The 12,657-nt window shown below is 40.0% G+C and overlaps 1 protein-coding gene across 2 annotated transcripts in view; it reads left to right on the forward strand.

Moving 5' to 3' along the window:
* The window catches only part of TM9SF4 (transmembrane 9 superfamily member 4), a 49,907-nt gene that overhangs the window by 13,564 nt on the left and 23,686 nt on the right, over positions 1 to 12,657 (forward strand). For both annotated transcript variants that reach the window (XM_011380151.2, XM_011380152.2), the window contains exons 2-3: positions 7,036 to 7,149; positions 11,514 to 11,613. In XM_011380151.2, coding sequence (XP_011378453.1) covers positions 7,036 to 7,149; positions 11,514 to 11,613 — 214 coding nt within the window. The remainder of the gene's footprint in view (positions 1 to 7,035; positions 7,150 to 11,513; positions 11,614 to 12,657) is intronic.

Below are 12,657 nucleotides of genomic sequence, written 5' to 3' on the forward strand. Positions count from 1 at the left end.
CCACCACACTGTTACAAGTTTAGTATTATATTCCTATTTTACAAATAAACCCAAGACTAAAAGAGTTAAAATTTTTTTGTTTGCCCAAAGTCATGCAGCTAGGAAGTAGTGGGTCTGGGGTTTGATTTCATGTCGGTATGGTCTCCCAAAGCCTTGCTTTTTCCACTATACCAGTGGTTCTCAAAGTATGATCCCAGACAAGAACAGCAGTATTAGTATCTCCTGGGAACCGGCTAGAAATGCAGATGCTCAGGCCCTGCTGGTGATTTCCTTGCCTGTTCAAATTTCAGAACCACTGCCTACCATTCTGCTTTCCCACCTGGCCGCTGCTTCTCATCACATCTGACCAAGAATTTATAGGTGACTTATCCTTACAAGATATCAGATACAGGACTGGACGTTACTCTGTCTCTGCATACTCCCCTCTCCCAAACACACACCCTCACAGTAGCCAGCGTAATCTTTAAAACTGCCGGTATGATTTATTCCTTTCCTACTTAAAGTTCTTTAGTATCTCCACACTGCACTAAGAACAAATCCCAGATTCCTCAAAGTGCTTTTGTAGGATGTGTCCCTCACCTGTTTTCCAGCTTCCTTTCTACACAGATCTATTCGTGCTTGCTACTCAAAGGATGATCCGTGAACTAGAAATGTTATCATCACCTGGGAGCTTGTTAGAAATGCAGAATCTCAGGCCCCACCCTAGACTTGCTGAATCAGAATCTGCATTTTAACAAGGTCTCTAGGTGATCTGTATGCACATTTAAGTTTGAGAAGCACCAGCCAGCACTTCACCTGCCAAAAACTCTTAAGGTTGTCCCCAGGCCTTTGTGCCTATGTTTTACTTTTTCTGGAACACTTCTCCCTTCCCTCTTCTTTCCCTTCAGGCCTCCAAGTAGACTTGAGTTCTTAGATCTGCACTCCTCCCCACCAAGACTTAGTATGTTGCTGGTCCTGTGTGCTCCCCAGTACACTGTTCTTAGCCTCTTAATCCTCCATAGCATCTGGAACCTAGTGTTATGATTGGCTAATGACCTGTCTCTACTCCACAACTGGCAGAAAACTCCTAGAGGGCATGCATTCTGTGAGGCTGGCACAGTGCCTGACACGTGGTAGGGGCTCAGTAAATAGTGAACTAATTTCTGTACTGGTTAGAACATGGACTTTAGTATCATATTCCTGGGTTCATATCTCAACTCAGCCAATGTTATGTCACCCCTCTGAGCCTCAATTTCCTGATCTGTGAAATGAGAATAAGAGTCTACCTCACAGGAATGTTATGAAAATTAATTGGGTTATTGCGTGAAAAGAACCTAGAACTATGCCTGGCACATAATCAGCATTCAGTAAATGTTAGTTGCAGGCATTATCAGTATCATCACTGCATGCTCATCATCTTTTAATGCAAAACACCTGCCTAAAAAGAACATACCTATTTCTCTACATTCTGACCTTGGGCAAGTTATTTCTGGGTCTCGGGTTAACTGGCAATCATCTGTGGAATGATGACAAAAATCCCCAGGTAGTTGAAGTTGTGAGGATGGTGCAAATCAGTGTTTGTAAAGTGCTTAGCTCTACAAAGCAAAGATTTGGTAGATGGAAAGGAGGGACTGTGTCTGCCACAGGGCTTTGTAAGTGCTCAGTGACTCTGTGCTTTGTTACTTTTTAGTATTGTTTTCCACCAGGGTATTATTCAGGGTATTGTGTCTTTTTTGTTGGTTTGTGTGTATGTGTGTGTACTTGCTCTATTGGTGTGAGACTTTGGAACAAAAGTGTATTGACATCTTTGAGGATTTGCTTTCATTCCTCTGCAACCTGAGCTCTCAGGAAGCCCTCCAATTCCCCAGGGCAGTGTCTCTGCTAAGATTGGAGGATTCTGTTTCAAAAGAAGGCAGAACTGGAGTGACTTCTTAGATTTAATTGGCTTAGATTTTATTGGATAACCCAGGAGATTGTAATCCTCTGCCATGGCTTCAAATCACATATCAGATAAGGTAAAAAGGGCTGGTATCTGACTTCCTAGCTGGGGAAAGTAAGAACACATATATTTTTGATGAGCAAGAAATAATAATGTTAACTGTGGGCTTTTCATATATGGCCTTTATTGTGCTAAAGTAAGTTCCTTTTATGTGTATTTTGCTGAGAATTTTAATCGTGAATGGATGTTGAACTTTGTCAAATGCTTTTCCTGTGTCCATTGAAATGATCATATGGGTTTTTTTTCTCATTTTGTTAATGTGGTGTGTCACATTGATTTGCATATGTTGAACTACCTTGCATCCCAGGGATAAAGCCCACTTAATCTTGGTGTCTGATCCTTTTAATGTGTTTTTAAATTTGGTTTGCTAGTATTTTATCAAAGATTTTTGCATGTGTTCATCAAGGATATTGGCCTGTTGTTTTCTTTTCTTGTGATGTCTTTGTCTGTTTTTGGTATCAGGGTGATGCTGGCCTCAAATGAGTTTGCATGTGTTCCCTCTTCTATTTTTTGGAAGACTGTAAAGATTGATATTAATTCTTTTTTGAACCTTTTGTGGAATGTGCCTGTGAAGCCATGCATCTGGACTTTTCTTTGTTGGGAGGTTTTTGATTACTGACTCAATTTCTTTATCTTTTATTGGTCTGTTTAGACTTTCTATTCCTTCTTGGTAGAAAGAAGGAATAATTTGGTAGATTGTATGTTAACAATTTGGTAGATTGTATGTTTCTAGGAATTTATCCATTTCTTCTGGGTTATCTAGTTTGTTGACATATAATTATCCATTATAGTGCCTTATCCGTATTTCTAAGGCATCTGTTGTAATGTCTCCTCTTTCATTTCTGATTTTATTTATTTTAGTCTTCTCTTTTTTCCTTAGTGTTGCTTAGTGTTTGTTGAGTTTATCTTTTCAAGAAACCAACTCTTAGTTCTGTTGATTTTTTTCCTACATTTTAAATTCTATTTATTTCTGCTCTAATCTTTTTTATTTCCTTCCTTCTGCTAATTTGGGGCTTAGTTTGTTCTTTCTCTAGTTCCTTGAGGTGTAAAGTTCGATTGTTTGCTTTGAGATTTTTTTTTTTAATATAGGCCTTTATCATTATAAACTTCCCTCTTAGTACTGCTTTTATTGCATTCCATAAGTTTTGGTGTGTTGTATTTTCATTTTCTTTTGTCTTAGGTACTTTCTAAATTTTCATTTGATTTCCACTTTGACCCAATGGTTGTTCAAGAGTGTGGAGTTTAGTTTACACATATCTGTGGATTTTTCCATTTTTTGCTGTTCCTGATTTCTAGTTTTATTCCATTGTGGTCAGGAAAAATGGAATGATTTCAATCTTCTTAAAATTAAGATTTGTTTTGTGACCTAACATGTGATCTATTCTGGAAAGAGTTCCATGTGCACTTGAGAACATGTATTCTTCTGCTGTTGAGTAGAAGGTTCTGTATATGTCTGTTAGTTCCCTTTAGTTTGTGGTGTTGATCTAGTCAGCTGTTTATTGATTTTCTGTGTGGATGTTCTATCCATTATTATAAGTGGGATATTGAAGTCCCCTACTATTGTATTGCTTTCAAGTTCTCCCTTCAGGTCTGTTAATATTTGCTTTATATATTTAGGTGCTCTGATGTTAGGTGCATTTATATCTTTAACTGTTATATCTTCCTAGTTAATTGACCCTTTTGTCATTATATATAATACCTTTGTCTCTAGACACAGGTTTTGACTGAAAGGCTTATCTGATATAAGTAAGCCATCTCTGCTTTCTTTTGGTTACCATTTACACGGAATATCTTTTTCTATACCTTCACTTTCAATCTATATGTGTCTTTAAATCTAAAATGACTCTCATAGACGGCATATCTCTGGATCTTGTTTTTCGTTTTGTTGTTTTTTTATCCATTCAGCTCTGTGCCTTTTGATTGGGAATTTAATCCATTTACCCCACACACACACACACACCACCACCCCACCCCCCCGCCGCCCCCTGGTTATTCTATTATGCATCAGCTTTGAGAACCATAGATAGAGTGTTGGCACAATAGATAGTCTCAAAGATTCTTAAACTCGGCTCTTGGACAGGTAGAAAGATGGGAGGTGTCAAGAACTCCTTAAATTTGAGGATTTAAAAAAATCAGATTCTTGAGGGGATACAGCAAAGATTAAGAACTATCGTATTCAACCTTTATGTGAGTGGATAATTCCATATTTTTATAGGTCAGAAGTTGGTTGGTGCTTATTAATTTGTTCGATAAAAATTTATTGAGTACTCCCATCAACAAAGCTAGCCAAGTGATTAGTGCAACTAGAGAAATGGTAAATACGTAAATGACCATAATTCAACAAAAAAAGTGCACTTTGGGGGGCTTTTGATACAGTGTCAAATTGCCCTCAGAAGTATTCCCATTTATAATTTCTCCAGCTATATGAGAATATCAACACAATGACATTTTAATATCTAAAACTGACAGTGTCATCTTGGTGCAGTCATTAATTCTAAGCTGAACTTCTAAATTGCTTTCGGTTGCCACTTTATATTATTCAGAGATTCCAGCATATTATATAACTGTCATTTACCAGTTTTCATCTGTCGATCTTTTCTCTAAAATAAGTTGATTCGAGGTTTGCCAATAGTATCTTTGTGTGCGAATTGTCTGTTTTCTGCATCTTTTTTCAAAATTTTGGAGTTGGGTTTTTATTTTTATACAACTTTTGGATGACAGTTTAGGCCCGTACCCCAGGATCTGTCTTCCTTGCATTTTAGTTAACTGGAATTCAAGTACAAAGAGGAATTAGGAGAAAAAAGAGGACAGGGTTTATTTCCCTCACACAAAACACTCTCATTCTAAGGACTGACCAGTGAGGCCTAGCAGAGGGTTCCAAATCTTCCAGTGACTGGTCAGATGGAGGAAATCCTCTGATAGAAAATCAGATGCTGTGACCAGCCTACAGTTGGAAGGCTTTCTATCACAGAAAGAAAGGAGAAAATTCTGTTGTTATATTCAAGGCAAACCCATGCTACTAAATCCTTCCCTTTGTGCATGCGCAGAATGTTTCTAGAGAGATTTTCAAGGAACTGGTGATAGCAGTTGTCCATAGGGAGCTGAAGTGGGAGGAATATTCATGCTGTATACATTTGTACTGTTTGAATTATATACCATATATGTTTTATTTTTTCAAAACTTTTTAAAGCTAGTTATTTTTTAAAAGCTTTCTCACCCATGGTTATGTCAAATGTTAATATTAGAAGAAACTGGGTAAAGAGTATATGGGTGAAGAGTAATATCTTCGCAACTCTTCTATAAATCTAAATTTATTTAAAAACAAAATTTAAAAACAAGAATGGGGTGGGAGGGAATACTGTCTTCCTATACGGAATCCTGTCCCATTAGGCAATCTACCCTCTAGTCATGTCATTTCTTTTAAAGAGTTTCCTCCTCTTTAATTCTGCTGACCTCCTAATTAACAAATACAATACAACTCTCTTAGCTATTTTTGTTTTTATTAATATCAATTATTTCATATTTTATAATGAACATTAGCTGGCAGATACCTATCAATGTTCACAACAAATGAGGGGGAAAAACATTCTGTGAATATATTGCTTTTAAGACTTCAACCAAGCTGTGGACTAGATGCCCACCTGTGGGTCAGTGAGCTGGCAGGGAGGGAAGGAGTCACTTAAAAGTATACCTTGCCAGGACTTTAAACTTTTAAAGCCATTTTTTTCTCAACTTGTGCTCCTGGTAAAAATGCAGATGAGTTTACTTGTTTGGCAAGTGCCCTGAATGATCTTGATTCCCTATAAAATCGAGTCTCAGGAAGAATCATCTGAGAGACAGAGAGAGAGAGACTTGAAGGATGAAGGGACTGCAGAGGCAAGGTGACCAGGAGGCTGTCGCCAGTGTTTAGGTGGGAGAAAACGAGGGTCTGAAATGCTGCAGTAGAGAAGGGAATGGAGACAGAAGGCAGATGCAGAAGTGAGATTGAGTTGGTGATCCAGGTGTGTGGGTGACAGAAGTTCCAGGCAGAATCAGGAGACTCTTCTAAGTCTCTTTGAGGGGGCAAATTATGATATTAATGAAGGGAAAGCTATGCTTTGATGGGGTGAATTTCTTGAGGCCAATAATTGATTTTGCTTGCCTTTGATTCACAGGTGACTGTCCTGCATACAAATTATTTACTGAGTGCCTACTCAGTGCCAGGCACTGGGGACACAGTCCCTGCTCCCACAGAGATTACATTCAAGTAGAGGGGGACAGATTATACATACACAAATAAATACATATTGTACATGTCAAGTAGATAAGTCCATGAAGAAAAATGAAGTAGATTAAGGGGATGGAGAAATGGATAATGGAAGCCTTGAAATGCTATTTTAGGTAGGGTAGTCAATAAAAGCTGCTTTGAGGAAGTAACATTTGAGAGACTCGAATGAAATAAGGAATAAAATGAGCCGGACAGGTATCTGTGGGTAGGGCAGTCTAGCAGAGGGAACATTAAAGGTGATGGCCCTGAGGGATAGAGAAGGGCTTGCTGTCAAGAGACAACAAGAAGGCCAGTGTAGCTGGAGCTGAGTGAGGAGAGTGGGAGGTGATGAGGTCGGTATAATTTTGAAGAAGGCTTATAGGAAAATATGTTGGTAACAGGAGCATCCTGACAAAGCAAGCTTGTTGCTATATAGAGAAATGGGAGTTAATAGAACACTATGGAACTTTATTTCCTACTAGCTCTACAGGAGAGGGCTAAATGTGAAATGGTTAAAAGAACATTGATCCAGAAGTGGGGACATGTGGCTCCTGTATTAGTCTTCCCTTTTGCCCCATGTTAATTGCTTCACTTATTTTATTACTCTTTTCTGGAAGTGCAGAATCGGTTCCTTGTAGCACTCTTGGGGGCATTTTGGAGGCAACGCTCAGAAAGGCCTCAGGCTTCTCGGAGCAGGGTGGAGACGCTGGGTCAGTTAAATCAGACACAAAGATGCTATGATTTGGTCTGCCCCAGAGGGATGTTCACTTCTTTCCCTCATTCTAACCTCAACCTCTCTTCTTCCAAGCAGGATTGGTTGTTATGGTCCCTGCTGCTTCTCTTCCTCATGTGTGAAACAAGAGCCTTCTATGTCCCTGGGGTGGCGCCAATCAACTTCCACCAGAACGACCCTGTTGAAATCAAGGTCAGTGCATTTCTGGACTGTTAGAGCCTCTGCGCTGGGCATTCCGGCTGGAGGACTGTGGTGAGCTGGTCACATCCCTCCTGTGGTTGCAGAGAACAAAGACCAGTGCCAGTTACCCTGGGAAAAATAGAGTTCACTGAGTGCTGCGTGGGCTGGAGGTAGAGTGCCCTCAGGAGCCTGCGGTCCCCGGAACTCTGCCTCTTCATCTCTCTCTCTCCCCTTGTCTCTCTCCATGCCTTTGGCTCTCTGCATCTCTGTCTGTGTGAGTGTGTTCTTTCTCTGTGTCCCTCTCTTCTTTCTCTTTGTCTCTGGCTCTGTCTCCATTTCTGTTTCTTTCTGTGTCTCTCTCTCTCACTTTCACTTTCATATATGTTTCTTTCTTTCTCTCTTTCTCCCCTTCCTCCCCCTGTACCCTCCCTCTCATACCTCCATGTCTTTTCATGTCTCTGTCTCTCTCACCCTGCCTCCTCTATGACATCTCTGCCTCCCTCTTTTATCTACTCCATCCTCCTCTCTTATCAGCTTTCTCTGCATAACTTATATTGTCTGTACATACACAGCCTATTGTGCTTCTGTTTTTTCAATTTTAGCTTCTGCCACCAGCGAGATTCTCCAGTTCAGTATTACCAAACTATGTACTGCAAATCTGAGTGGTGTGGTATACGAGATGATTTTAAGTGGTTGACAAATATATTTTATTTTAATGGCTATTTTCTTTTAATGTATATTAGAAAATACAGCTAGTACTTCGACTTATGATTTCATGGCTGCTATTGTTGGTTTTCTGTCTTTAATACTGACATAATGTTTGCTTCATAAGTAAATGTATTTACCAAAAAAATGAGTCAGATCCAAGTAAATAGTAGAGTAAGTGGTAAGTAGATAGGGCAAGTTGGTACATGAATGATTAGGATTTGGGAAACATTGCCCTAAATCAGAAACCAGCGAGAAGACTTCCAACTGGGCCACCTCACCTTTTCAGGCTAGATGCCCACCTGTGGGTCAGTGAGCTGGCAGAAAGGGAGGGAGTCACTTAAAATACGGTTAACCAGGGGCAGTGGGCAGGCTGATAATGTCTCTAAGACAGTGGACCTTTGGTGGCATTATCAGAGCCCCAAGAAGGGCTGGGTAGTTAATAGTGAATCTTATTAGTTCTGGTGTCCTAGGTGGAGATTTAGTGCAGATTTATTGGGCAGGCTCTCAGGGCCAGCACTTGGAGAGAGTGAGGGAAGCAGGACTGGGCGGAGGGAGACATTGAGCTGTGGTATAGCTGAGGCCTGTGGGAAGCTCTGGAACTGGAATGGCTAGCCCTTCAGAGTTGTTCCAAATTGAGGCAAGAGGACCAGCTCTCTTTATCCCGCGATGGACCAGTCATTGGATACAGACTGCTGCCAGAGAAGGGGTGTAACCTCATACAGGGGCTCCCTAAAAAGACCCCTTTACTATCACCCAAATACAACCACTCAATACTTTAGTCTGTTTCTCTTAGTCTTTTTTTCTGTGTAATGTTTACAGCGTAGGATACTTGGCAATCTTATACCTCCATAGACCCCCCCAACTTCTTCACTACCACATCAGTCCCCCCTAGATAAAATAATGTATAGTTGAAAATTTTAAGTCTGTTTTTCAAATCTTTAGTGATTCTATAAAAAAGGCTGGCAATACTTATAAAGTTATGAAAATAAATTCTCCTAAAATAAATGTACATTTCTTGTTCCATTACCATGTTGATGTGAACCACATCTTTACTAGTCAGTGCAAAAACAAAGCAGTAAAATTGTATGAAAATAAAGATTTTATTTTGTCCTGAGCATCACAACATTCAAAAGGAGAAGCAGAAGACATGAAAGTCACAAAGGGCTATCCACATGATATGAAAGTCACAAAGGGCTATACATGCTGTCATGTATATGTCCCTTTGTTTGCCAAATTTTAGGTGTTAGCAAAATTTCAAATTGCTACATGTCATGCTCATTTGGAGCATCAATTATAAGCAACTTCTGATTATCCAGAGGGAGTTAACCAGTTTAGAGATTAAAAGTCTAAATAATACATTCATGAAAAAATGAAATTGGGGGTGGCTTCATAGTGTAGTGGTTAGCACTTCTACTTTACACGCAGAAGGTCCTGGGTTCGCACCCCAGGTGGAGCCACATACCATACCCCAAGGGCGCCAGGCCCCAGGTGCACCCTGCAAGCATGTGGGAGGAGACGCCTCGCCTTCGGACATCCAGTTCTTAAGAGGAAACAGCAACATCCATAGGTCAGGGGTGGAAGGGGGCGGGGAATTAAAGGTTGAAGGGGAATGAAATCGTCATAAATCAAATTCTAAAAGGGCAGAAAACTTATTTACAATAGTCTCTCTTATCTACGGGGATACATTTTAAGACCCCCCCAGTGGGTGCCTGAAACTGCGGATAGTCCCAAATGCCACATATACCATGTTTTTTTCTGTATACACATACATACACTTTACAGCTTCTCTTTTGCATATCTGAATTGCCAACATCACTACTCTTGCACTTTGGGCCATTAATAAGGATTACTTGAACACAAGCACTGCAATGCTGCTAAAGTTGATCTGCCAACTGATGGGCAGGTAGCATATACAGTGTGGATATGCTAGACAAAGGGATGATTCATGACCGGGCACAATGAGTGGAACGGCGTTGAGATTTCATCACACTACTCAGAATGGCGTGCAATTTAAAACTTATGAATTGTTTACTTACGGAATTTTCAATTTAATATTTTCAGACCACAATCTGTGGGTAACTGAAACTCTGGAAAGCGAACCTACAGACAAGGGAGGACTACTGTAAATGTAGCATTACGCATGTTGCATTATTTATTGTGAGCATCTTTCTTGTAACTTTCAGGCACAGGGATTACAGTAACATTTATTGAGAGTTATTTATGTGCCAAGCATTATGCATGGCTTAGCTCAGGATGCCTCCCCTGCAGGAACACTCTGAGGCAGATACTGTATGTTTCACAGATAAGGAAACTGAGGCCCAGGAAAGTGAACCAGCTTATCCAAGGTCACATGCTGAGGAAGACAGTTCAGAACCCCATCTTAGGCACTACAGTACTCTTGCTCCCTGTGCTTCTGCACAGAGCCCCTTCCAGAGCAAAGCTTGTGGCATAGGGAGGACAGGGGTGGCTCTGGCTTCCAGTTCTGCCAAGCTGGACATATGAGAGCAGACACCTTAGGTGGGAGGAGAGAAGAGTGGGAGGGCCCATGAAGGTGGGATTTGGTCTCTTTGTAATGTGGATTCTTTTTTGATTGTCCAGAAAGAGAGAATTCGAAGAAGCACAAAATAACAGGCTGTTATAACGAACAGTAACTTTTTGGCTGTTTCGCCTCAAGCAATTCATGAAATGCTATTAGAGATCCTCAGTCTGACATCTAAAAAGCTCTGAAGTCCAAAGTTTTCTAAGCTTGTTGTAAGCAAGACCTGACCTGAACTGTCATGAGACTGTTTATCGACATTATTTGTCACACTTAGTACAAATATATTTGTATTTCCTTGCACAGTCATTGAGCATGGGGTACTGCTCCAGACACAGCCATTTTTCCTCTGTCCTGTCAGTCAGCAAACATTTAATGAGCACCTACTATATGCCTAGCTCTCTAGGCACTAGGGTTACAGAGGTGACTGACACATGTAGTCTTTGCCCTTGTGGAGCTTAAATCTTAAATTCTAGTGGGGGAATGAATTTAAAAAACAGCAGGTAAACAAAATAATTATATTTTATTAGACATGCTACAAAGAAAACTAACTATAGGTATTGTGTTGAAATAGAGAATGCTGGGGGACTCCCTTTAGATAAGATGATTAGGAAAGGACTCACAGGTTAGGGGACTTAAGCTGAGACCTAAGTGTGAGAAGGAGCCAGATCTGCATAGAGTCTGGCAGGGAGAAGCAGCAGATTCAAAGCCTGAGGTAGAAGAGAGCGCAAGGAACTGATGGCAGAAGACCACCATGGTTATGAATAAGGAATGAACCTCTTTGTTCTTAAAGGTTTTTCCTCATTTAGAGTTATTTCCTTAGGGAAGATGCACAGAAGCAAAATTATAGGGTCAAAGGATATCAGCATGTCGAAGACTCTCAGTATATATTAAATTTGATTGAGATTTTAAACTCAATCTGTGGTGTAGTCTAAAACTAATGAAAAGTGAAATAATTCATCATTGTGTGCAGCGGAGTACATAGTATTCTACAGTTGTGTCTCCTGCAGATCACGTGCCTCTTAGATAATATTACCGGATATACCAAAGATGTGTAGGTACCAGGAATGATTATTGAAACGGTCATCTTAGTATCTGGATTGAAGAACAATGGTCTCTTTTTTCCCACTAGGCTGTGAAGCTCACCAGCTCTCGAACCCAGCTACCTTATGAGTATTACTCACTGCCCTTCTGCCAACCCGGCAAAATAACCTACAAGGCAGAGAATCTGGGTAAGTTCTCTCTCACTGCTGTCAACCTGTCCCAAGGGGACCCCAGATCTTTTCATAACGATACCCTTACATAGCACTTACTATGTGCTGGACGTTGTTCTTTACATGGTTTACATACATATTAGCTTATTTAATCCTCATAACGGTCTTCAAGAGGTGGCTGCTGTTTTTATTCCTGTTTTACAGGTTAAGTGACTTGCCTCTGGTTATACTGTTAATCAGCGTCTAGGCTTGACTTGGAATGCACATAGTCAGTCCTCAGACTTGAAGCCCTTGGCTATTGCTTAGACCAGCTCTCCCTTGATTTCTAAATATCATACTGTCTCTCCTGTGGCTTCTGTAACCTGTTCTGCTTTTAACCGATTTCCCATTTGCCCCGAGAATAGTTGCCAGTAGTTCTTGCAGCTGCAACTTTTACCCTGAGATAACTCATGGATTACAGTCCTAACCTTACCACCAAAGTTTGCAACGAAATATCTTGTTTTTATTATTTTCTCATTGCTCTAGTATATCAATAGTTTTTGGAAACAAATGATGTTCTATTTATAGCATTCTATTTTTAGTAGTGATGTTCCATTTACAAAATATAATAATTCTTGATTGCTGAAAATATCAAATCCTAGAAAATGTAGCATTCCTACACATGATGTTAATATTGTACTCAAACAGCTGTTAGCCAAAGATTCATTTGATGAATCTGATTTATATATACATTTCTGTTATATTAGGATTAGAGACAAGTTCTGTTTAGAAATAACTCTAAGAACAGTTTTTATATTTTCACATTGAAAACCAGTCAGATTTGCTTCAGCCACAAAGAGCATATTTATGTCAAATTAAATTAATGCTGGCAGCGAGGTGCACTTTTTTTTCTAAACGGGAAATGGGTTAAGAGAGCTAGTGATCACCTCTGGCCTTACATCACCATAGTTCTTGCTAAGTTGTGCAAGACTCACCTCAAATAATGTGTGAAGTACCTAGGGCAGCGTCTGGCACAAGTGTTCCATAAATAGCAGCCATCTTATTCTAATTCAAATAATTCTC

This window comes from Pteropus vampyrus, unplaced genomic scaffold (assembly GCF_000151845.1).
Source record: "Pteropus vampyrus isolate Shadow unplaced genomic scaffold, Pvam_2.0 Scaffold388, whole genome shotgun sequence".
Lineage (NCBI taxonomy): Eukaryota > Metazoa > Chordata > Mammalia > Chiroptera > Pteropodidae > Pteropus > Pteropus vampyrus.